The sequence below is a fragment of the Apodemus sylvaticus genome, chromosome 5 (assembly GCF_947179515.1).
Source record: "Apodemus sylvaticus chromosome 5, mApoSyl1.1, whole genome shotgun sequence".
Taxonomy (NCBI): Eukaryota; Metazoa; Chordata; class Mammalia; order Rodentia; family Muridae; genus Apodemus; species Apodemus sylvaticus.
Genome location: NC_067476.1, coordinates 50,346,123 through 50,372,947, shown reverse-complemented (window position 1 = coordinate 50,372,947; position 26,825 = coordinate 50,346,123). Strand labels below are relative to the sequence as shown.

The 26,825-nt window shown below is 45.7% G+C and overlaps 1 protein-coding gene and 1 long non-coding RNA gene across 2 annotated transcripts in view; one reads left to right on the top strand and one right to left on the bottom strand.

Moving 5' to 3' along the window:
- Myo3b (myosin IIIB) overlaps nucleotides 1–26,825 on the bottom strand; it is a 333,329-nt gene that overhangs the window by 286,672 nt on the left and 19,832 nt on the right. Inside the window, exon 6 of the mRNA XM_052182659.1 lies at nucleotides 14,165–14,310. Coding sequence (XP_052038619.1) covers nucleotides 14,165–14,310 — 146 coding nt within the window. The remainder of the gene's footprint in view (nucleotides 1–14,164; nucleotides 14,311–26,825) is intronic.
- LOC127685441 (uncharacterized) lies at nucleotides 22,516–24,518 on the top strand. The gene is made up of 3 exons (XR_007977873.1): nucleotides 22,516–22,718; nucleotides 22,860–23,039; nucleotides 24,132–24,518. It is a non-coding gene; the product is annotated as an uncharacterized LOC127685441 (long non-coding RNA).

Sequence of the window (26,825 nt, the reverse complement as noted above, 5' to 3'; positions counted from 1 at the left end):
TCCCCTATGGATGAGTGCAGTAAGGGGTGGGGGATATGGGCTTCCTGGTATGTCTACATGTTCTGTTTGTGATAAGATGACGTTGGAGTTTCATAATGGAGATCAAAAGTGATGAAGAATGGAGAGGAGGGGAGAGGTTGCCTCTCGAAGGGAGGAGACCATGGGGGACACTGATGATTAACTGGGACTGATGAGGGTCCACACTGCCCAGTCCTCTCAGTCATGAGGGAAGAAGATGCCCGCAGAGTGCCGGGTCCTACCCCAGAGGCTCTGACTCATCACATCAATAAGACTTTCTTTTCTTTATGTTCTTCTTCATTGCATTCTTTTTGTTCTTGTCAGTTGTTGTTGTTGTTGTTGTTGTCATCGTTGTTGTTGTTGAGTCAGGGTTGCTCTGGAGCTCATTAGGTACCTAGGTTGATCTAAAATTTTGTTTTTAATTGTATCAAGGCTATTTTTTTAATTAGCTATTTTCTTTATTTACATTTCAAACATTATCCCCTTTCCTTGTTACTACTCTGAAAAGCCCCTATTATCCCATTCCCCCTCCCCCACTTACCAACCCACCCACTCCTGCTTTCCTAGCCTGGCATCCCCCTACACTGGGGCATCGAGCTTTCACAGGACCAATGGCCTCTCCTCGCACTGATGTCTGAAAAGGCCATCCTCTGCTACATATGTGGCTAGAGCCATGGGTCCCTCCATGTGTACTCTTTGGTTAGTGGTTTAGTCCCTGGGAGCTCTGGGGGGTAATGGTTGGTTCATATTGTTGTTCCTCCTATGGGGCTGCAAACCCCTTCAGCTCCCTCAGTTCTTTCTCTAGCTCCTTCATTGGGGACCCTGTGCTCAGTCCAATGGTTAGCTGTGAGCATCCACCTCTGTATTTGTCAGGCACTGGCAGAGCCTCTCAGGAGACAGCTCTATCAGGTTGCTGTCAGCAAGCTCTTGTTGGCATCCATAATAGTGTCTGGGTTTGGTAGCTGTATATGGGATGGATCCCCAGGTGGGGCAGTCTCCAGATGGCCTTTCCTTCTGTCTCTGATCTAAAATTCTTTATCCTCCTGCTTCTGCCTCTTCGGTGCTGGGCTTACAGGATTGTGCACCTATGCTTGGCTTACATACTTGATTTTCCTAGCATAAATTCAAGACAGCAGTCTATTTGTTCAGAGACCAATCTCTAAAAGCCATTGTAATAGCCCATGAACTATAGGGCAAACCCAAAATTCAGCTTCTCTTTCACCTTCACTTAGAAACCATGATATCATACACACTTGGGACAAGAGATAAAAATATAGGAAACAAAAATACCTGTTCAGGCAGCTGGCACCTGCAAGGTCCCCAGACATATATCTCTATGTTCACGTTGCTTTATATTGAAGCAGCACAGGTCACTGTCACTAAGTCCCTACCTCACTTCTAAGAGTTCATTCAAAGCAACTTGAAAAGAAAGCCATTTCAGGGAAACTTTATAAATCTCACTGGGCACAAAGCAAAAAAATTGATTCCTTTGTGATTCTAATTCTCATTATGGACTATTAGAATGTAAAAGTAAAACATCCTTCAGAAGACTAGACAAGTAAAAATGCATACATGTTTTAGGATAGCATACTTAAGGACATTCTGTTTCTGTCACCTGTTACCCTGGCAGAAGACTCCCATCAGACATGTTATGTCCCCTAGAAGAGGGGACACATTTAAACAGAGGCAGCAGGTGGAGGAGGTAAGGAAGGTCTGTGTAGACACTAACTTTGTTAGGGCACCTCCCTCCACAGTTTGGACCCTTCTGCTAGAGATTTGAAAATATATTCTAGACAGATGACATGCTAACAGAATCATTTCATGGTTCACCGTCCTCTCTGTGTGATTTATCTATATCCGTATGCACCAGAGGGCCCTATTCAAGAGATTTATGAGCTACCTATATGATTCCATTTTGTCGAAAGGCAATGTGTGCATTGTTGAGAAACAAAGTAATAACATTTATTTTAAGATTATGCCACTTGCCAATTAGAGGCCTTAGAACTAAAACCTATTTACCACCATTACATTGCCTGAGCCTCACCCTTTCCCTAGCCCTGTTTACAATTGTAGAAGCAATACCAGAAGTGAGGTGGAAGGAGTCTTTCCCCCTTCTGCATTGCTGGTAATGCAATTCAGGAGGCATTGCCTGGCCAGGAATTGTGGGGTTACTGACTTGTAGCTATCTCCATGACTTTGGTCTTCCTGTCTGGGAAACTGGTATGACTTTGCTTTCCTGGGGTAGAACATTAGCTGAGATAATACTCTATGTAAAATTCTTTTCTATGTTGTCTCACATTTACCATTCATACTCAGCTAAAGAAAGAACAAAGTAACAAAACTCACTGTGGTACTTTTGAATGAGAATGACCCCATAGCCTCATCTGTTTGAATGCTTCATCCCCACTTGAGGGAACTGTTTGGGAAGGATTAGGAGGTGTGGCCTTGTTGGAGGAGGTGTGTCACTGGGGTTGGGCTTTGAGGTTTTAAAAGCCCACACCATTCCTAGTTAGCTCTCTTTTCTCCCTTTCCCTCTCCCTCTCCCTCTCCCCCTCCCCCACCCCTCCCCCTTCTTCTCCCCCTCCCTCCTCCCTCTCTCTCTGCCTCATAGCTGTTACCTCAAGATGTAAATTCTCAGCTATTGCTCCAGCATCATGCCTGCCTTCCTGCTGCCACACTCCTCGCCATGATGGGCATGGACTCACCCTCTGAAACCGGAAGAAGCCCCCATGCTCCTTGCCATGTCCTAAACTGTGCTGTTCCTCTCTCAGAATCCTTGTACTTCTCTCCCTGGCTTGTTCTTCTCCTCCATCAAGACTTTTCTCTTTGCCTTGTGAGAGAAGCTGTCCCTCAGCTTACACTATAATAAATTACACATGCCTTTAATCCCAGCACTTGGGAGTCTGAGGCAGGTGGATCTCTGTGAGTTTGTGGCCAACCTGGTCTACAAGGCAAGTTTCAAGACAGTCAGGGCTACACAGAGAAACTCTGTCTTGAAGAAACATTTAAAAAAAACCCTTATACTATAACAAATTCCATCCCGTCTGTAGTTCCCTGTTCCCCTCGCCTACTTTCTCTTCCTTCAGACAGGCAGGCTAACTTTTCATCACCATAACAATCCCCGAAGAAAAACAACTTTACCAAGGAAAGATTTATTTTGCCTCACATGATCAGAGGCTTCTATAATTTCCCAGCACCGGGGCTTGCAGGTCTGCAGTGAGACAGAGCCTCACAGCCGGAAAATGTGGCCTAGTAAAGAAGACAAGGTCTCCTTCAAAGGCATGTTCCCAGTCACCTGCTTCTTCTAACCAGGCCGCAACGTCAAGCCCATTGGTGACGTCAGAGCTCTTCTGTCTGGTTCAATCCCTCTTCAGCACAGTACTGCCATCAGTGGCATCTAGCCTTCAACACATGAGCGTTTGGAGGAACATTCGTATTAGAACCACAATAGGCATTTATCAACACTTTACATAATATACTTGTGTATCTGTTTATTATTTCTCTCTTCCTCTGGAATTGACGTCCCATGTGTGGTTCACTACGTGTCTGAGACAGTACATGATCATAGTAAATGCTCAACAAATAAATACTTATCAAGTGATTAAATAAATTGGACCTGGCACCAACCCACGGTCCATTTGTAAGTAGGTCGCCATTCAAACACATACTCTTGGAGAACTATAGAGTTTTAATTAGGAAATGCTTGCATTTTGCCAAACTCATTTGGCAAACTCTATTCTCCTGGGGTCATCCTTTCCTTACTTGCAATTTTTTGCCAGTGCATGGATTTTTTTTTAAGCCCTTTCCAGTCAGAGAACATAGGACTACCAAGCCGATGAACTATTTCTCTGCTGAGAGATGTATTTACCTCAAGCTGGGTGGTTTTCTTTTCTTTTTAAACAGACACCAAAGTACTAACTTAGGAACTTTGAAAGGAAGGGAACAAACAGAATGGCCAAGAGAGCCCACGGCCTCGCACTGTCAGCAAAGCAGACACTGACATGAAATGGAGGGCTCTGACAGATCATGGTGGGCCACTAAGGCGGGGCCAACACCAAACTGAGTGCCAGAAGGAGATAGCCAGCTGCCCAGTTCTCTCCTCCTAGCCCTTGGGGTGATACCGGAAGTCAAAATGTGAAGATGGTAAACATCCCTCCCGACTCTAGCTTCCTCCTCTGCTCTCATACAGTGGCTCTAAGTGTTTTCAGGTCACAAACTCTTTCAGAATTATGAGCTTTGTTCTCCACAGCTGCCATAACTAAGCAGTAAGAAATACAATGCCTTGGAACAACAGACATTTGTCTCACCGATCTGCAGGCCGCAAGTCCAAAGTCAAAGTATCTGCAAGGCCATTCCCCTTCTGAAGGCTCCGAGAGGCACGCCCTCTTCCACGCCTCTTCCTCCCACGCTTCTTCCAGCTTTGGGCGACCCTGTGTTCCTTGGCTTCCAGAGTGACCATCTTCCTTCTGCGTGTGTCTATGGCCATATCCAGATTCACCCCTTTGTGTGAGGACACGAGTCCCATTGGGTGAGAGCCCAGCCTAATCACCCCATTTCAGCTTAATTATTTCCTAATAAGTTCACATTCTAAAGTATAGGAGGTTAGAACTTCAACCATGGCCCATAGCATCCACGCTAACAATTTGCTACAATTTTCTTCTACTTGCATAATGCCCGCTCACACTACCGAACTTGCATAATGCCGGTTCACGCCTCTGAACTTTCTCTACCTCTCAGTTCTCAATTTGTCATACCGGGTGGTCACGGAAAAGGTCATGGAAAAAGGCAGGCACAAATATTTTTCACAGCTGATTTTAGCTTTTAAAATGCCAACAGTGGCTTAAGAGTTTAGAATCGTCTGGGGAATATAAAAATATAAAATAATATATGATTCCAAATACATTTGCAGAATCAAGTCTAGATTTATAGAGATGCTGCTGCACTTGACCCCCAGAGTGATTCAACTGAATTCTCTAGGAGTTTTGGCCAGGCACGTATGTAAAGTTCATAGGACTGAGGACCCTGTCCTGGATGGCTTACCATTGCGGTGGCTTGTCCTATCCTGCAGTTAGTGGTTACTGTCGATCTTCTCAACTGAGCACTTGCAGACTATATCAAAGGCGCTGAGGGGAACTGTGCAGGCCCCTGTATCTCTGTTCTCACTCATGACCTGTGCCTGTCTTTGTTCCTTCAAGTGGTGACAATGAAATGATGGCACCAGAGCCAACCCCAGGTATCTAGATCCTAGCAGGAAATGTTTGAGCTCTGATGGGGTTAGTCTCCCATGTGACAGTTCGAGGGTAGAGACCCAGGATGAAGGATCATTCCAATCGTCCAGGAAGGCCAATACAGGAGGGAGAACCAAGATCTTTAGAATTCCCACCTGTTTACAACATACCAACTACCCCTCATTTAAGTGTGACAGACAGGACACCAATGTCCTCCAACTGATGAGACATTTGCAAATGGCTCAGCAGGAAAGATCACCAATAAAGTCCTCCTCAGGCCTCCAGAGTGGTCTCTATCCGGTATGCCGACATTACATACGTTATCTGTATGTCTCAATACACTCTTTTCCAGGAATAAGAAGCCAGCACAACCACCATTCTGTAGCCTGGGTTTTCCCCATTTGCCCACAAAGATATCGCAGTAAAGTTTCCTGAGGCCAAAATACAGACACAGTCTATCAAAACCACTTCTCATTCATACCAATTTTAGAATTACACCGCATGAGGGTATGTTTGATGGGGCCATGTGCTATCCCTTGCTAGTCTTAAATGAGCACGGATATCTCTTTTCAGAATTCACAAACAATTCATGGGGTGAGAGGGGAGGGGAGATCTTAGTCATGAGCCCAGTGAGAAAGAAAGTCCGGCTTACCAGACAGTAGTTTGAAGCCTCTGCCTCCTTCCTTGTTTAAAAGAACCACCAAGGCACACTTTCGTTTCACCAAGCCTCTAATCCTGGCCCTGTTCTTTAGAACTCTTCTAAGACCACTGACAGTGGGTAGTGGCTTCATCTGTGGGTTCCCCCATCCCCCCACTCCTTCCCCCAGTGCCTGTTCCTCCCAGCCAAGAAACCTGAACTCTTTAGGAACAGCCAGGCTCTCCTCACAGCTCTCCTACACAGCTTGGGTTTCCATTTCCTCTTCCCTATGCTTTTGACCCTCTAGGCTAAGCTAGAGAAAAACAATTCACTCTGGGAAAGAAAGAGGGGACACGGTTTTGAGTCCTTAGCCTTGTATCTGGGGCTTCTGATACTGTCCCCTTACCCAAGGACACACACACACACACACACACACACACACCAAAAAAAAAAAAAAATCTAGAATCCTAGGGAAAGCTGAGCCTTCCAAAGGGCAGCAAAGGCAGCCAAGACGGAGAGTATGACTCATCAATTAAGCATGAATCTGCATACACTTGATAAGCAAGCCCCTTCTAAAGACAGCAGCATCCCCTTTCAGGGTAGATACAGTGGGAGTCAGATGCTAGAGCACCCCTACAGCATCCAGGTGTAGGCATAGGAACAGAGGCTGTCCATATCTCCAACAACGTGTTTATTACCTCCCAAGAGTAGTGAGGATGGATATTAATAGCAAAGCCCTTCATACAGAGGTGTTATGTAAAAAGTAAGACTTTATTAGGGAATCTGTCTCCATTCCCTCTTGATTCCTAATGTAACCATCAATTAATTAGCTGAACTTTCAAATGATTGATCTCGTGGTTGGTACTCCATGAATGGAAGCCTCCAACTCCTCAGCTACGAGGGAAGGAAAATTCCTTCCAGTGTGAATATTTCCCCGAGATCTTTGCTTTAACACCCAGCCCAAACTGAATGCACATTTACCACGCATCGTTCTGACATCCATTCACCCTCACAGCTCCATGAGGATGAGCCCTGTTTCTATGTTCATGACAGGCAAGGAAGCTGGAACACGAGGCATGAGGAGACTTAGTCTAGTTCACACAACTGGAAGATAGTGTAACTGCTCACTAAACTGGACACACTGTACAACAACAGCAAAAAAACTATCAAACTATACTGTTTTCTACCCTTTCCTGAAACTTTGCTCAGAAACCTGTCACCAATGTTAAAGCAACCCTGTCTGGTTTTCTTAAGGTTAAGAAACCCCATGGAGAACAGCTAAGTCCTTCTACTCAAGGGCATCCTGGACCAAACCGGTCCACACCAACCCCACCCGTAGCAGATCACAGATCTATGAAGAAGTGTAGCCACAATCTGTAGAATCCCTGAAAGAACCACAGATTCCTGAGAAACACGATATTGTTGTATTAAGCAACCAACTCGGGGGTGTTTGTTACAACTAGGGGATATTTGTTACACAGCTGTTGAAAACTGATACAAACAATATTGTCTTTGTAATGGGCTTTATCTTGACTCTAGAACTCCCTGTAAATGGACAGCTTCTGGTGTGATGATCCTTTCGGCAGGTGCCCAGTTCCTCACCTTTGCCTTGCCTATCCTGCTACTGTGTCAGTTCCCGAAGGCATTTCTAACTATCCCTTTCTGCGAGTCCCTATTTTTCTAAGTTGAGAAGAAGCCAGGGTTCTTGGTCCCTTCAGTACTATTTTGAGCTCTGTTTGCTGCTGATCGTCTTCGCCCATCTCACCATCACTTAGGAGAGAAGTCAGATTTAGCCTAAGTGAATGGTGCCAACAGAATGGAAGCAGGGTAATGAGGGGGAAAGCACAGAGAATACTGTACGTCAATGTTCCGCATTTCTGGCCTCTCCCTTTTCCCAGGGTGAGCTTCTTGCTCAGCCTGGATGGGGACTGGTCGTCCCTGAAGACATACTCAGGCTGTGCCACCTGATCCCCAAAAGAAATGTTGCAAAACTGAATTCTCCCTGCCTGCCAGGACTCAGAGGGGCAGCAAGCTGCACCTCCACAGGAACTAATGGCCCCAGCTGCTCAATTCAAATTAGAATGGAATTTGGAAACTGTTCCATAGCATAGAAATCTTCCGGGGCATGCCTGCCAGGGCCCTCCAGCCACTGGGTTCCCAAGGAAATGGAATGTTAAGTTCTGGGTTTGGGGGCTATTCCAGAGGCAGAGGAGGGGCATGCACCTAGGGTATCCTGAAGGATGCCAACAAAAACTGAGATGTGAAATATCATCCAAAAGAAAGACTCATAAAGGATAATTGTTTTCTATTGGAGTTGATCAAAACTTTCTGCCATTAGGTAGTCTATAAATGCTAAATGATGGTAATTCTCGGGGTACTTCTTGCTTTATGAGTGAAGTTTGGATTGTGAAGGTTCATTGCTTAAAGGGCCAATAACTAAGTAACTTAGGCTGGTGAAGAGAAACTTAAAGCTCCCGGGGGCAAACCCATCCTTACTGTGCCATTAAACACCCACTACCCCTCACTCATTACAGTTCAAGAATAAGAGTTTAGTTTTAATTTCTTTTCCCTTATGTTTTGCAGCCTTAAGGAAAAATATTCTGTGACAATTCTGTAAGAGTAAGGCAATTGCTGGTGACCTAGGGCTCCCTACTGCCTCTGCCCCCTCTCACAGCTATTCAGGAGGCAAGGACTACTTTTCCCATATCACAATGATATGGGAAGGTTTTAGGTTTAGAAAGTCAAAATCTAAAGGACTCTGTATCTTTTAAAACACATGCCCAAGCAAGATGAAAAGCCAACCCTAGGACTTTCTTTTATCCCTGAGGAGAAGATCCAGTCACACACATGATTACAAGGTGACCTGCCCACCTGAGCCCCACCACCCACAGTGTTTAGGCGATCCAAGAGGATCAAGACCCTGGGTTCCCGATGTCTGAATTCCCTTCTCTTAAAGAAACAGGCTTTCCTCCAAAGCAAACTGAGCCTTGTTAATTTTTTGCATCTCATCCAATTGAGTTTGCAAGAGCAAATCTAAAGGCATCCAAATACACAGATGTGGACATTCCTAAGTCCCCAGTGGACTGAGCTCTAAAGTGTTTTTGGTAACCTTATCTTAGAGCTTAGAAAATATCTTCCCCCATAAGCAAAATGTTCTAGTGGAGACTGAGTCCTCAGCCCAGACTATAGGACTTTATTTAGCCACAAAATTCAAATAGCACACCCAAAGTACAAAGTACTGGATATTATACAGCTTCTTCCTAAAGAGATGCTTAAAAATACTGTTTTCATGAGAAAATGCATTCCCGCTCAGGATGCCAGAAACAGGCTTTGATTTTCCCCAGACCCCAGAGCAAGCTTTCTCACTGAAGAAATAATAGGAAAAACTAGAAAAGGAGTGTGGCAGGACAGAAGATGTTGGTTATTCCAGAAATAGCCCTGGCCTGTTAGATACCATTTTGCAAAGAGTGCACTGTGAACAGAAACTTCTGGATACAAAGAATGGGATTCTGAAGCATCTCTCTGTGCTTATGTAACGTGTTCTACAAATCTTCAGTTCAAGTGCTTAGGCGTTCTAAATTAGGAATAAAAAGCTGTGGTTTGAAGGGGAATTTGAGGAGGGGACAGGTTTCTGGATTGGGGGTCAGAAGTTGATCCATCCCTAGCGATGTCCTATGCACACCTATGATGACCTCTGTGTAGTCCTCACTTCTTTGTCGGAGATGATGACTGGTGCTCATGTAATTTCTGACTTTTAGGTTGCTAACATCACTTAAAATCGGGAGTGGGGGCAGTATGCTGAACTGTAAGCTTCTAACAGGCTGAACCTGTGTCCTGTGCTCTTCAGGGCCATCACTGCTTGGCATAAAATCTGGAAGGATTTACCATTTCAGCATGCCTGCAAAATCTGTGGGCTTTAGAGACAAGGTCCTCATAGTCACATCATTTTTCCTCCTATGTGCAGACCAGAGACCAGCTGCAAAGCCTGAAAGCCTCTGTGGGCTTTCAGTCACTTAACCCAGAAAGGACTGGAAGATATCAACGACTTCCCAGGGTCACTATGAGGCTCACATACATGCTGGTGAAACACAGAATACTGTGCCTGCCGCACAGCTGGCAGCACTTGCAAGGTCCCAGGTGCAAGTTTAGCATCACCCACTGCTCATCGTATCCCTTTCTTATCACCCCTTAGTTGGATGTTGGGGAGGTTTGCCTCCAAATTAGTTCTGCAGAGAATCTGGTGACCAGGAAAGCTAGTTAAAGTATTGGGTTGAATTGTGGCTAGAGATGTGACCTCACTTGGAATCTATACAGATGTGACGATGGGCGTGTGGCTTTGCTCTGGAGATGTGCAATTCTGGATTGGGATTCCCACGTCCCTGGAAGAAATAAAGAAGACACAGGACAGACGGATACGAAGGACAGAAGACTGGAGGCCGGGTCCCTCCAAAAACTGAAAGCAGCTTCTTAGGAGACTCTGGAGGGAGTCTCCTAAGCTCTGTGGATAGTGCCCTTGGACTTCTGGCCAGCAGGACCAATACGTTTTGATTGGTCAAACTCATTGAATCTCTGGTTTTCTGCTGCAGCAACCCTGAAAAGCTCACTCGGTTGGGTGGTGGGAGGTTCTGGAACACCTGGATTTAGTGACAGAAATATGAAGCAGGGTCACAAGTGTTCCTCTCCTGGGACTGTTCACTGCAGGGAGAGCTCTCTGGGGAAGAGAGCTCTGGAGACTGGAGTGATCAGGCAAGTTTCTACTAGAGATCTTAGGGCGCTTGTTTTCCTTTTCTTTTTCTTTTTTCTACAGAGTCATGTGGAAGCATGCAGTTGGTCATGAAACACTGGTCAAAGCCATCCTTCACCGAGCCCAAGTAAATAATGCACAATGTTGCTTTCAATGCTTATGTAGTAAACCCACACTGTAACCCACAAAGGTCCCAATCACCTTTCTGAACCCATCGACAATGGACAAAGGTACTCATTAACTGAAGACTCTGAGCTAAAGAAAGATATATGGTTACCAAGAGACCAACATAATTGTACATTTCTCCTACCCCTACTGATCCGTGAAATTATAACTGTGAAACAAATCTCCTCTAAAGTGAAATATATATGAGATGAATCATATATGTGTGTGTGTGTATGTATGTATGTATACACACACAAACATACATATATGATCCTTCTAATCCTTTGGGATTTTAAATGGTATCTTCAAGAAAACGACATGTAAGAATGAACTCTACAGATACTCAGAGAAACGGCTTCACTCTCTCTCTTCTAACTCTGGGGGGCCTGGCGGGGGGGAGGCAGCAGAAGCATCGGCAGTCAGGGGTGACTTTTTGGAGCAAAGGCATTAGACAAGATGACACGCTGACAGGTTCAGAAAACAGTGGATGCCGTGCCAATCAGCAGATAATTTCTGCGTGTTTGCAGTGTAGGAAGAAGTGTGAGTCACGCAGTATTTCAAAGGCAGGTCACAATTGCTGCTTGTCATCTTGCAATGTGAAGGTCAAGAGACAGGAGAAGGTGGATGGAAGCAGAGAGGAGACCTGCTTGCAAGCAGATCAACCACAGCCAGACAGGTCCTGCTCCATGGCTCTGACAGTGCCCAGGGAGCCCGTGTAATTACTGCCTGAACCGGCATCTGAGGTCCTCACCTCCAGCAGCCACAAGGTCATTAATCATAAGTCCTGTGTAACTTCTCAAAGTCACTCCTTCCATGACTCAGTCAAGCTTTGACTCTCTTCCCCCACTTAGTCACTTTCTCAGTTTATTTCCAAGAACAAAATAATTGCAAGGGAGAGGCCAATAGGGAAATTCAAGGAAGGAAGCCTCATGTTTTCCAGATCCCAGAGGACCATAAAATGGACCTCATTGTTTAATGGGAAAAAATGCCAGTGCATTGAAAGTACATCCAAATAGAAAAAGAAGACTGAAGTCAAACAGAATCAAGAATTTTTGTCATTAATGTTATTTGCAGGGCAGGGAAAGGGAGGGTAGGCAAGGGGAGGGGTCGACGCTTATGAAATACAAAAGTCAATATTCAACTGGAATTTTAGAATATGTAAATGAGGGCTGGTGAACTAACTCAGTGGGTAAAGATGCTGGCTGCCTAGCCTGACGACCTGAGTTCAAGCCCCAGAACCAGAATGATGAAAGTTGTCCTTTGATTTCTTCTCTCTCTCTCTCTGTCTCTCTCTCTCTCTCTCTCTCTCTCTCTCTCTCTCTCTCTCACCCTTCCATGCCTCCTCAGTACATAAATAAACAAACAAATGAATGCAACTTAAGACTTTTTAACATGTAAATGCTTAATTTCCTCCCTTTCCATTTAAGAGCTTTTCCTGAGGAAACCACACATTTTTTTTAGCATTCAGAATGAGAACTCTCATTCACACACCTCTAGTCAACCCATAATGCTTCAAAGGGAACTGTGCGATTCTGATAGGATGATTCTTAAAGAACTAACCTACTGAATATAAACCCACAGAGTCCTCCCAGGGCTTAGGGAGAAAGCAGCTGTGCCGACTTAGCATGGAGGCTGCATTGTCATTTGTTTCCCAAGAATGCCAAGCCAGCCCATTAGAGTTGTGACAATGGCAAATGTCGAGTCCAAACAATCGCACAGAGAATCTGCCAAACTATTATTCTGATATCTGATCCAGCATCCAAACAGGAAAAAGAAAAGCAGGAAGTCTAGGAGAGAGTGACAGAGTCTCAGAACTGGCTGGGATAGAGATTGACTTCTTCCAGTTCCCTTGTTCTGTGAGCCATTCTGCATCATCGAGGTGGGGGGGGGGCTTGGTTATCTTTATCTAGATCTAAAGACTCCCAAGAAGCAAGACAGGAGTGGGTGCTAGAACAGAGATGAGCAGAGAACAGAGGCTGTGGACACAGAAGTCAGCTCATCACTGGAGACAAAGGGTCTATCGACTCAATGCCTGTGCTCACTCATGTGTCCCATGACACACACACAGAGACAGACAGACACACACACACAGAGAGACAGACAGACACACACACACACACAACCTCTTTAGCTGTCTCCAATGTATCAGCTTTGGTGATTTAAAAAGAAAACATGTCATCTGTACATGAATGCATACTTAAAAAAAAAAAAGAATAAATATACCCAAGGAAATCTTGTACTGAAAGTGTATACATCTCATAAAACTCACTGCTATTTGGGAAACTATGCTGCATACTGAGCAAGCACTTGTAACACCAGGAACCACACAGAGAATCCTTGTAGCCAGGTTCCTCTGCGCTGTCACTGCTCCCTCTTGCTGCTTCTGGCTCCTGCATCCTTTAAACGCTCACCAGACTATTAATTAAAAAGCCAGAAGCTTCAGCTGCCGTTTTTGTGCTTTGGAAAAGGCAAAAAAAGACCAGCTCGGCTTAAGCAAGGCTGTTTTCGGAATGTTGCTTGTTGGTTTGCTCACATCTGGATTAGGTATAAAATGATAATATCACGAGGTGCAACGCTTGAAAGCCCCATCTGCATATAAATAGGCCTAATCAGAAATGCAAATTGCAATTTCCAGAAATGTGTAAAGGCTGCAGATAGCTGTACTTTTGTGCGGATTAGGGAAGGTCAACATGTGTATTGTGACATCAATTAAAAGGCCCAGAGTGTTCCTTTGAAAGAACGGTTTGGAAAATACAAATTATCTATCAATCTGCACCCAGGCTGAGCTGGGATCCCCACCATTTCACCCTTTCTAACATAGATCAGCTCAACTCCTGTGCAGACCCTGAGAACACACAGAGTAGGCAATATCCTTGCATCCAAATCGCATCTGAGAGGACTTTCCCTGAGGGGTGAGGAAAAAGGTATACAGAAAACAAGAAACCTTTCAGATAGATGCCCCTGCTGATGTGAGTGGATACAACAAGATGCATATATATTTTGGGGCGCCCAATGCTACAATGAGAAAAGAAAATGTCGGTGTTTAGACCAATTATTTAGTCTTGAATTGCATCTGTGTTTCTCTCATGCAAGGCACAAAAAGGAACATTTCAGAAAAATTGCAGGGCTGGGAATTGACAATTGTTCCACGCTCTCACCATTTCTCAAGGGTATGATCTTGCAGAGACCAGTATCTTCTTGTATCCCCCCACCAACTCTGATATTTTTTTTCTCATCTTTTTAAAAAGGGAAACACATTACACAATCAGGGAGCTTTCTCAGATTCGGAGAGAACTTGCATACCAACTAGCTTCCCTCCAAAACCGGGTTCACGAAGCACTGGTGAGTCAAGAGCGCCACCTGGTGTCCTACCTTGGGATCTTAAAGAGCATTTTCACAGGATGCATTTCAAAGAGGGGAGGGTCTCCATCGCCCAGCTCAATGGCTGTGATGCCCAAGGACCAGACGTCACAACGAGCGTCATAGGACGAGTCATACTGCTGCTCACAAGCAATGACCTATCAGACAAAAACAAGACACACCATATCAGGCCACTGTCACCCCAGATGCTTTATATCCTTTTTGTAGTTCCGTTGACCACGCCAGGGCTGAATGGGAACAATGAGATGTCTGTATGCTAGACCCTGTCTGTGCATAACTGATTCGTCATCTGATATGTTTACTAACTTTGGTCCTTTTCCTTTCCTATTGAACAGGTGTCTGACAGCATTGCTGAGGCTGGTCTCAAATTCACAAGACATGTCTTTGTCATGTTCATTTCTTCCCATTCTCATGTGACAGTCATGCATGCTAATATTATTACAGATGTATTTACTTCCCTTTTTAAAATGTATTGGTTCCACTCAGAAACCATGTGTTGAACCATCTCAGTACAAAGCACACCACGAGGTAGTGTGTGGGAGAGGGGTCACTCTGTCCTCACACTGTCTGCTTTTTGTTCCCCTGTAAAGAAAAGACTTGGTATGCACACCGTACCTCCCTGCCTGCTGCTAAGTTCAAACACAAAAATCAGTTGCTCTTAAACGAGTTGCTGCTACAGAGTCCTCAGGGGTGCAGCCCACTGAGATGAAGGATGTTGGAAGACCCTGTGGTTATGAGAAATAGGAACCTACAGTTCCCATGAGAAAGGGAAAGCTACAGTTTCCCTTCCACCAACAACATCAGAACCCTCCTAACCATCAAACGACCTCAACAACAGTTCGTGGGTACCACTGCATTTTCTTGGCCTAACTGGATAGAGAGCAGGGGGATCAGAAATGGCTGCAGGTTTGTCGGTGAATCGAAGAACAGGAATCCTTGGAGGATTTTGTTTCTATTGATGTTCTAAGTCTCACAGGGGGGAGCAGACTCTTGACTGTCATGCAAGATTGGGAGAAAGGAGTATGCATGCAGAGGGTGAAGAAGGGCCCAGTACTCCTCCCCTTGACCTTGAGTCAGCCTCCCAGAGCAGGCCCGGAAGCTGATTGTGATGGCTAAGCATCATGTTAGTGAGCACAGGCTGGGCAGGCTGCTCCCCTCGGCCATAATCGTCTCTGGCTTTTACTCTGGATGAGACAACTGCTTACGGTGAGCGGACAAGAGACAGGTGAGGCTCCTATTCTAGCAGTCCCCCTAGCTGCATGCTGAGGGCGGCATCAAGAGAAGGCGACACACGGCCAGTTACAGTGCTGTTGTATCATCTAGTTTATGAGGGTCGAGAAATAACCAGACTCTGAATGTAATTCTGAAGGTTGAACCAACCGGAATTCTGAGCGGGCTTTTAAGAAAAAAGACCTGTGGGTAACTCTGAAGTGTTTGACCTGAGCATGTACTGGAGAACTGGGCTTAACCAACGTGGAGAGGAGAGAGGAGAAGCGGGTTCAAGTCAGGAAGCTGGAGCTTTCAAATCTCAGGGTCAGGGAAGTATCCAATGGGAGAGAATGATTTTAACCCCTAACCCCCCAAGGTCCCCTACTGGACATCTGACCTAGAGAACTATAAGAAAAGCACTCTGGCCTGCATGTGTCCCACCTCCCAGTTCATGTGTTAGACATATGATCTCCAGTGCCACAGTGATAGGAGATGTGACCTTTGGGGAGATGTCTAGTCCAGAGGCTTGACCGTCCTGCATGGATTCATGTCAAGACAAGTGTATGAGACTGGCTTTCTCGCCCTCCACCACGCCCTCACGGAGTACCAGCACCTTCATGTCCCAGACCTGATGACTGGGAAGGAATCAATTTTTGTTCCCTCTAGATTGACCTGCCTTGGATATTTAGTACAAAGTAAATCAGCAAAATCAAGAATGTGTGTTGTGCCAAGTGATGGTGGCTGGTCGTGCACGCCTTTAATCCCAGCACTTAGGAGGCAGAGAGGTAGGCAAATTTCTCGAGTCTGAGACCAGATTGGTCTACCGATCGTGTTCCATGACTGCCAGGGCTACACAGAGAAACCTGTCTCAAAATAAAACAATGCATGTTGCTTTGGGTCCCTGGATTTTTATATTGTTAAAGCAGTGACAGAAAACGAATGTGTCTGCTCTCTTCCACACCAGGTCTTGTGAAATGTTCTGAGCCTTTTATCCTCAACCTCAACTACAGCTCTTGCTTTCCTCCTCCTCCTTCTTCTTCTTCTTCTTCTTCTTCTTCTTCTTCTTCTTCTTCTTCTTCTTCTTCTTCTTCTTCTTCTTCTTCTCCTTCTTCTGCTCCTCCTCCTTCTCCTTTTTCCTCTTCCTCCTCCTCTTCCTCCTTATCCATCCCCCCCTCTCTCCTCTCCCCCCCTCTCTCTTGGTCTCTGAACTAGAGAACATTCCTTCATGGACCTGTAACAGAGGTCTGGCTGCCACCCCTCCATCAGAATAGAATGTCTTCTCACAGACTATTCTGTCACGAGTTCAACGCATTGTTTTCAAAATAAAGTTCAGAGTACTCTGAATCTGGAACCAGAAAGTGCCTCTAAGGACCTCACTTTCCTCACCCCAATCAAGCAACAGCCTGCAGCACTTACAAGGAGCCCCAGAGAAGGCTCCTCAACACCTCCCAGGAATGACATTTTTGTAAGTGAGGGACAAACGTAATATTAGACCTATCAATCAGAAGACAGTTTGCCAGTTTACTAATGGCACTGTGATGGGCCGTGTGTGTGTGTGTGTGTGTGTGTGTGTGTGTGTGTGTGTGTGTGTGTGTGAGAGAGAGAGAGAGAGAGAGAGAGAGACTCTATCCTCTCCCAAGCAGGGTCTAAGACCAGTTGAAAAATAAAGCGGGCCTCTAATAGTTAAATGGCAAGCTACAGCAATCAACATTGGACAGTGTGCACTAGCGTGTCTGATAAGGGATGTGGGCTCCAAAATCTCAGGACTCTGGAGAAAGGCTACTGAGGAAGGTGGTGGCAAGTGCCTCCCACTACAGTATCCCAGAAGACACTCCAGTTTCAGCCTCTCAGATGAAACACAAAAGCCAACCCGAAGAACACAGACAAGTGTGGAACTGGAGACCAGCTGACAACTTTCCCAGCACTGTCATAAAATATTCAAAACTAGTTTCGACCTGGCTTTCTAGACAAACACCGAGTTCATAAACAGAAATACACCTCTCAGTCAATTCTCCCAGAACTCAGCTCATCAGACACCAAAGAAGCTCTTCTAAGAAAGTTTGTAGAAAAATATACTTTTAAAATAATTCACAAATTGTTATTTTGCAGCCATGAACCAGACAGGGTGCTAGGCCCTGCAGAGGGAATGACAAGCAAGCAGTTCAGTCACCAGAAACAACCCGGAGAGAAGGAAGGAGGCTGTTATCTTCTTTATAGCTGTTTACTCAACAAGGGGAAACAGCCCTTCTTGTGGTAGACCTCTGATGGATTTTAGAAAGGCTCTAAGGATGCCTCCCACATGAAGGCCAGCACATCTACATCTGTAAATCTAACACAAAACCATCGCTATGAAGAGGAGAAAACGCACCATGCTTCTCCTCTCAGCCTTCTCCTTGTCTTGGCTTAAAGCCGAGCTAAAGCTGGGACTGTTGGGGCTTGGATTCTCTTGCTGCAGGAGAAGGGAGCCCACAGGGGACTTCTGGATTGTTAGGAAGCTCTGCAAAGCTGAGAGAGCAGCCTTGGCTGGCACTGCCTTGAACCAGGTTGACTAACTTCCAGAAGTCCCACTGGAAGTGTGGAGATAGACAGGTTAAGGGGGCGCTGATAAAGGGCCAGGATCCCACAAATCATCTCCCACCCCTCCATATCACCTTGCTGCCCCACAGAGCAACGAGTGTGTCTGTCACCTCTCGTAGAGACACGGTGTCTATGTGAGGAATATGAAGGAGTGAGAGACTTCAAGGGCTGAAGGAGTGAGAGCTTCATCTCACCTGGAGATGAGGGTGGACCATCAATGGATCGTAACCAGTCCTAGGTAACCAGAAGAATGTGTTTCATGTACAGGATTGACTACATCATCTTGCTAGCTCAAAGTGAGTTTCTGTTTACCCCTAATCAGGTGTAAGTCGTCACTGATGTCCTCAAGGTCTTTCTTGGTTTTTCTTCTTCAGTATGTAGATGGAGCCAAAGACTGGAGCGATTCTGTGTTCTACTCCTGAGTTACATCTCCAGCACTTGGTTTATTATTACTATTTGTTTTTATTAATGTGCGACTGTCTGGATGTGGGTTTGTGTGAGTGCAGTGTCCGTGAAAGTCAGCCAGGGGCATCAGGTGCCCATGAATAAGAGTTATAGGCAGCTGTGAGTGGCCCAAAGTGGGTACTGAGGACTAAACCCAGGTCCTCTGCAAGAGCAGCAATTGCCCTTCACCACTGAGCCATCTTTCCAGCAACTCACTCTTGGGTGTTTTCTGCTTTGTTTTGTTCTAGTGCCAGCCTCACTATACAGCCCTGGCTGGTACTGAACTCATAATTCAGGAACTTACTTGACTTATAAAATGATAGCATTAAGAAAAAGAACCATTTCTCCTACCCGTTCCAGCCCTAACGTTCTTTAACTTCATGATTTTTAAGCAAGCGACCTTGGGATAGTATTTGAAAAGGAGGGGCTAGGATCCCTGTGCGGATGAGCTGGGATGCAATGCAGGTTATTCTGGGGCAGGCACTTTGTTGGTGGCTGGAGCTTTGGAGGGCTTTTATCACTGATATTTTGTAGAAGGGCTTGAAGTCAAGGAAAAGATACCAGTCCCTGTACTGATGCCTCTGTTAAGGAAGATGAACTTCAGCTAAAGAGCATTTGTTTGGATGCTGGTTAATGGTGCATGTCCAGGTTCTTACCTAAAAATGCAAACTTAGGGCTCTTCTGGTGGCACGTAAGACTGTACTCTTGCTTATTTTAGGAAGAGGGAAAATACTAATGCCGGGATTGCCAGCAGTATCTATGTACCGGCAGCTTTAGTGCTCAGTACCGAGATCGATCCCACGCAGAGGTGGCCTTGAGACTTCCAGATGTCAGTTGTAAGCACTTTGGCCTCCAAAACTTTTCTTTCGAGGAGAGACTGGGAACAAGCAAGACCTTCACAGTGGTGTAGGTCAGAGAGAGGATTAGCATTCCAGAGCTCAGAGACAGCTCTCTTGGTCTGCTTCCTGGGAATCAGCGCTGGGTTGCAGACTCTTTAAGGCCTTCTAATCACCTCTTCCCAGCCCTGTGGTGGGTGAGTGTCCTCCCTCTGCCTTCGGGACCTTCCTGGACATGGAGACTTTCTTGCCTCGATGCCACTCTCGCATAGTCTCTCTCAGCATGGGCAGTTGAGTTCTGTTAAAGACGCTGGTGATTTTTTCTGTTGGCAGCTTTAGTTTGGGGTTGGGGGGGGGGATTCTTGGGTCCTACATGTACGGGCCTCTGGTTAATAGAGGAAAATGTAGAGCCAGTGGCTTCATCTTGGTTTTAGCACTCCTCAGTGAATGACTGACAACATATTCAATCTCTTTCTTCTCTCCCCCCCCCATACAAACTGGGCGGCCCATTTCTCAAGGGCCTCCTCCAAAGTACCATCTAGGAAAATACTGATTATCTCACCTTTTCTTCAACACCAAAAACTTACTGGTAAATAAGTCAGTCATTGCTGCTATATAGCTTTTATTTATTTGCTCCTTTGACACCCCTTGCATCTTGTTAAATGGCTATAGGAAGCATGAGTTATTTTTAATAATAGAAGCAGCAAGTTCTTCATTTGACCTTTGTCCTGTGAGCACAAATATTAAAACATTTGCCTGTCTTTTCCTCTGGCAGAATATTTCCCAGGATTCTTCCTCAAGGAACCACTAGGTTAAAGGTGGTACCCTGATTATAAAGATTCCCCAGAGAGTAATCAAAAAGGAATGCACCAATTCCCATCTGTACCCATTTCTACCATGGGCTCAGGGCCCGAAGAACTCACTCACTTCCTCGGGCCCTCCTGGCCTGGTACAATGCCCCAATGGCTGTGGCTCCATTTCAGTCCAGATGAAACCGTGGGGCTCACTGAAGAGGCCTCCAAGAGGTAGGCAAGAGCTTCTTTTAGAAAGACCTGGGCTCTCTGTTGAGCCCAAGGGAACAACAGCCCTTCTTATCACAAGGTGCCACTATCTGTAGAGAAAACCTGGGCCATGCTGGATGCCCAAAGGCAAGAAACAGTCCACGCGGGAGCTCAGAGTCTGGGAACCTAGATTTCTCCAGTAAGATATTGAGCTTAAAACCTTATCAAGTCATATCAAGAGCCGCTGGGCTAAAAAAATCCCTTCAATAATGCCTTCGCGGAGACAGCCTTATCCCTGTTTCACTCTCCTAAAAACTTACCAAAGCTGAAATACAGTATGTCTTCTTCAGATCTTATTTCTTCACTAATATTTCTGAATGTCATTAAAGATTTAATTAGGTTTGCTTTCTCTATTCTGATTCCTCACCTTGCTAGAATCAATCACGCGGTCCAAAATTATAACCAGAGGTCGAGATTAAATTTTCATCCAAGTACACAGGCAAAATGCTGTTATCTCAAGAGCTAAATTCGGCTAAATAAGAAGCAAGGCAAATAGACCTAAAGCTATTACTCCTTGGCTGACCTTGAGCCCCGAAGTGCAGGCAACAGCCTGGCAAATAAGATAGGCTGAGAGGCAGGAAGGTGAGTAGAATCCTTCATTTTTGCTAACACATCTATACAACACAGTTGATAAAGGTTATTGATCATAAAGCCTTTTAAAATAAAACATCACCTCAGCAATCAGAAATTGCAGTAGCAAATACTCTAACGCTAAACATTTTTTTTGTCAGTTTAACATACAAACATCTTTTTTTTTATTAGATATTTTCTTTATTTACATTTCAAATGCTATCCTCTTTCCTTGTATCCCCTCTGAAAACCCCATATCCCATCATTCCTCCCCCTGCTCACTAACCCTCCATGTCCTGGCATTCCCCTACACTAAAGCAACAAGCCTTCACAGGACCGAGGGCCTTTCCTCCCATTGATGTCCAACAAGGCCATCCTCTGCTGCATATGCAGCTGGAGCCTCGGGTCCCTCCCTGTGTACTCCTTGGTTGGTGATTTAGTCCCTGGGAGCTCTGAGGGTACTGGTTGGTTCATATTGTTATTCCTTCTATGGGGCTGCAAACCCCTTCAGCTCCTTGGGTCCTTTCTCTAGCTCCTCCATTGGGGACCCTGTGCTCAGTCCAATGGACAGCTGTGAGCATCCTCTTCTACATACAAACATCTTAATGACTGCTTGCTGAGATGCTGAGTCTCCTCCCTAGAATGAAATATCACGCAGAGAGCAGATGTAGTAGAGATTCTAGGAATTTTTGTTTGTCTGTTTGGTTGGTTGGTGGGGTTTTCATTTGTGAACCAGACCAACTGGAATAGATTTTCTTGCTATTCTTTCAAAAGCAAGAATGGGACCGAGTCTATATTTTATGTATTGAGAAATTGCTAGAAATAACTTAGACTGTTTACGAATTTCAGAACAGTCTATAATTGAAGTGTGATGTATTCGACTAGACTTTTCCCAAACTTGTAACACTCAACCAAAGCCTTTAAAGAAATCAACCCAGTGGAAGGGGAATCAGTCTAGCTTTGAGGTTAGCAGACAACTGACATTTGCACCTTTGTCCTCCAAGGCCCTGGGAGTGTGTCCCCACTTCTGCCTTGTCTGGCACGTCGCCTTCCCAGCATCATGGTTGACCCCCATATACTCCTCCATGAGAGATGAGCCAGCCAGCGTGCCAGCCTGGGCCTGCCTCCTTAGCACTCTAGGGCCTGATCAGTCTGGGGGCCTAGTGCATCCATCCCCTGCCCTCCCTCACCCAGCAGCTCCCTCCATGCAGACGGACACAGAAGGACCTTGGAACACCTCAGAAGAGGAAATGCATCTCTAGTAGGTAGTTAGCTGACTTATCCAAAGCTGCACATTGGATTGGTTCAAACCCAACGTGGGTGCAAAACTCCATGATTCCCAGTATCAACCGAGTCAGGTACATTCTGGGGATTCTTATACTATGGAGAATACCAGGCCACTACTGCTGGGCATTGGTGAGCTTAGCTCAATGTCCCCAGCTGAGCTGTTTGCACAGGTTTCCTGAGAGCAGAACATCCTGCTGCTTAATTTGATTCCTGTTTTCCTGCCTGATGTGGTAGGGACTTCCCAGGTGCCTGACCTATGGTTATAACTGTTTTTTCCTGTTGTTTTACACCCGGCCTCTAGTATATATTGCTGGTCCCTCAATAAAGCTTTGGCATTCTCCTTACTGAATGACCCAAGTCTGTGTCTTCTTTCAATCCCCCAGGTCTACACCCAATGCTCGATACCATGGCAGCACGGGCGCTGTCACACCACCAATGACATTGCTTTTTCTCTGAGTGGAAGTGAAAACAACTCTCCCTTTCCTCTGCCAGTTACGAGTCCTCCTCCAGAGAACGAACTACAGAGGGTTCTCCAGCTCGGGTCACTCTACAGCCTGTTAGGTAAGTACCATTATCCTGAGAGAAGAAACAGGTTCAGAATAGTTAAGCAACCTGCCCAAGGTCACACAGCAGGCAGGTGGGATTGAAGCATGTGCCCACAACAGGAAGATGGTAAGGAAAAGCTTGCCTTTCTCCTCCCAGGATGCATTTGGAAATCAAGACGAAAAGAAACTCAGAGGAAAGGGATAGTCCAGCCAGGGCATACCCCTGTCCAACACAGAAGCCTCTGGTTCGGACCCTCACCCAGGCGACTAGGTAATCACAACGCCCTGGGAAACATCACCCTTCCTAACAGAATGACTGCTTGACTTTCTGACAAAGGTATGGAAATCCCCAGGGATAGAGGACCATGTTAGTCACCCCCACCTCTGCCTGCTTTTGCAAGCAGGGCTTGCAAGGCTCTGCTGGACTCCTTTCTAACTCTGACTCCTTCTGTGACTTTCCTCTGATAGCTCAGTGATCACTCAGGAAGGAAGCAATGGAGAGTTTAGCTTTAGCATGGTTTTCCTTCCGCCTCTGGAGCATGGGCTCCCAGGACAGGATCACCTAGGAGTTGGGACCCTGGACTCTAGAGAGTTGTATGGCTAATTTCCTCAGCACATGCCCTCTGCTCCCGAGAACATCTAGAACATCGTTGGGGGATTGTGGGCAGAGGGGAGTGTATATATGCTTTGAGCCTACCCACCTCCCCACAGAGGGGTTGGAGGGTAGCCTGGAAAGTCCCAGATGCTGGCTGGAGGCTGGTGCTTTGACACTTCCCACCAGGTGGAGAGGCAACCTCCTGGCACATCCTGACCTGAAGCTTGCAGATGCGGTCCTAGACTTAGACCCACCAAGGAGGGTGGTGACATCTCAGCACCGCCTGCAGGGCTGCTTCCCACCTCCACACTGACACATGACTCAATTTCTCCACCCAGCTCCCGCTGAGGGGGAACCGTTCCCTGAAACCCAGGGGATGTTATGTCTGTGTCCCCAGCCACCAACCTTGCAAGGTTCATTTCACCCACCCAAGCTACTTCTGAGAGCAAAAGGAAGGACAGAGAGATTTCTGCTCTGTTTCCCAAATAGGAAGGGAGGGAATAAATGCTAGGGCACCCAGGAAACAGCAAAGGAATGGGGTCTCAAAGAGGAGTCCTCTGGGAGAGAAGCAGAAGTCTTGAAGCCTTTCTCTGGGGTTTCCTGAGCTCTCAAAAGCCTTCATTTCGGATGGAGATTATCCTGGCAGACGCGGTCCTCGAGGACCCTCAAGGCTTTGGGTGTGTGAGTATGTACGTCTGTGAATATGTGCCTGTGTATGAGTGTTTGTGTGTGTGTATATGAGTGTGTGTGGTATGTGTGTGTGTGTGTGTGCACATGCATTTGAGTGTGTATTTGCACAGTGTGTGGTGACAGGGCCTTGTGCATTCTTGGCAGGTCCTCCACAAGGAAGGCACTCACTCCACCACAACCCTCTCAAGATTTCAAAGAAGCTCAAGTGACACAGACCAAAAAAGACAGGCCACCAACATCACTTTCCTTACCAAGACATTGGTGAGGATCCACCCCCATTAGTCAAGGACCATAAAAGCCACGGACTATACAAGCAGAGAGGAACTTTCCCTGCTAAAACCTGAGAGGGGAAGAACACTGGAGGCAGAGACTAGGCCAGTCTCTGCTCATACGTGAACACAAGGGTTCGTTGTTGTTTGCTTGCTTGCTTGTTTAACTTTTTCAAGACAGTGCTGCTCTGTGTTGCCTGGTTGTCCTAGAACTCACTCTGTACACCAAGCTGCCTCTGCCTCTTGAGTGCTGGGATTAAAGGCGTGTGCCACTGTGTGTACCTTGTTGCCATTTAATTGTGAAAGGATAGAAATGTACAATTCTGAAGGGCAGCACCATTCTGAAGGCACTCCTGCGGCAAGCACACCCCATGCCCACCCCGCCCCACCCTGCCCCTCCCCACTCCACTATGCTATCTTATCTTTGTGGGTGTTTTCTTTTCCCTCCTCGTTTTGCCTTTTTAAAAATCAATTTATTCCTCATATATTGCATCCTGATTGCAGCTCCCCCTCCCTCTTCCCCTCCCTCCTCTCCTCCCAGTCCCCCCTCCCTCCACATCCACTCCTCCTCCATTTCCCTTCAGAAATGAGCAGGCCCTCCTAGAGACACCAAGCAAGAATGGCATATAAAGTTGCAGTAAGATTAGGCACCTCCTCTCATATGGAGGCTGGAGGAGGCAACCCTGTAGGAGGACAAGGGTCTCAAAAGCAGGAAAAGGAGTCAGAAACAGCCCCCTTCCCTCTGCTAGGAGTCCCACAAGAGCCCCATGCTGCACAACTGTAACATCACTTTCTTTTTCTCTTCTCCCATTTTTCTGGTCAAAAATATTCAGTAAGTCTGGGCTGAGATGAATTAGTAAATCAAGTGTTGCTCGGGTACAAGGGTCTGAGTTTGGATCCCTGGCACCCAAGTAAAAGTTTGGTGTAGTGGGGAGTGCCTGTAGTTCAGTGAAAGACCTGTTGCACAAAACTAAGATGGAGAGCAATAAAATATTGATGTCTGTCCTCCACACATAAGTATATACACACACAAGCACATGTACACACACAAGCATACATATATACATATACAAGTACATGCACACACAAGCACACATATACACACAATCACATGCACATACATGAGCACATAAACACACACAAACAAGTGCACACACAAGCACATGCACACACACAAGCACATGCACACACAAGCACATGCACATACAAGCACAAACACACACAGCATATGCACATACACAAGCACACATATACATACACAATCACATGTACACACACAAGCACATTCACTCACACATACACAAGCACACATATACTCACACAAATGCACACACATACACACATGCGCACTCACACTAATCTTCAGCAACTTTTCTGACATCAGTAGTAACATGAGAAAGCTCCCAGTTCTCTCTCTCTCTCTCTCTCTCTTTCTCTCTCTCTCTCACACACACACACAACTTTTTTTTATCCAAACTAAAGCCATATCAAAGTTTTTTATTCTTAGAGTATTTAATTTCTCCAGATTCTTCTTTTGGGGTTAATTACTAGTGTTGAGTGATATGTTGAAATATTACATTTTCTTAAACACAGTAGAGTGAGTGCACTATCAATACCAAAACAAAGCCTCTTACATCTGAGCCTAGTAAGTTGGAGCCATGAATCATAAAGAACAGGCATTCGGGCACCATATTGTCCTAGTAGATACCACAGGGAGGTATCTCTGCTACTTGCTATAGGAATCTAGCAATGCAATAACAGGTAGCCACTAGCCAAGGACACTGGCCACACACATATTGCCTCTGCTGAAGGACTAATGTCACCTCTGGGATAGCCCCTGTAACCAGTGTGTGTGGCGCCAGGGATGAACATCAGAGCCTTGTGTGTGCTAGGTGAGCAAGGCCTCTGGACTGCAGCCCCAGCCCAGCATCTATTTCTTTGCTTAATCCCTGGTACCCACATAAAGGTAGTAGGAGAGAACTGACTCAACAAAGTTGTCCTCTGATTGCCATGTGTGCACTGTGACATATGCACCCCTACACACAGCAACAACAACGATGATGATATGAAAATAGTTTAAAGTTCCCCCAAGCTGAAGTCTCTTTGGATAATTGTTGCATTCATAAGTTATGTTATAGTATCATGACTTGATGGATAAACTCTTTATTTAGAAAGTTGGTTTCCCTATTGCTCATTTTAGGTTGATATCAAGAAGGATACTTCTTAGTGAAAATATTAATCAAAGACGTACATTTTACTGAGAGCAACAGTGCCATGATTAAGCAATTTCTTTTTCTTTTTTAGGACTTATTTATTTTTATGTGCATTGGTGTTTTGCCTACATGTGTGTCTGTATGGGGATGTCAGATCCCCTAGAACTGGAGTTACAGACAGTTGTGAGCTGCCATGTGGGTGGTGGGAATTGAACCCAGGTCCTCTGGAAGAGCAGCCAAGTGCTCTTTACCACAAGCCATCTTTCCAGCCCCAACAATTTCTGTAGAGTTAAGGAGGAGGACTTTAGGGTCTGGGGTGGCTCTAGTAATTAAGGGCTTGCTGTGAAAGTGTGAGA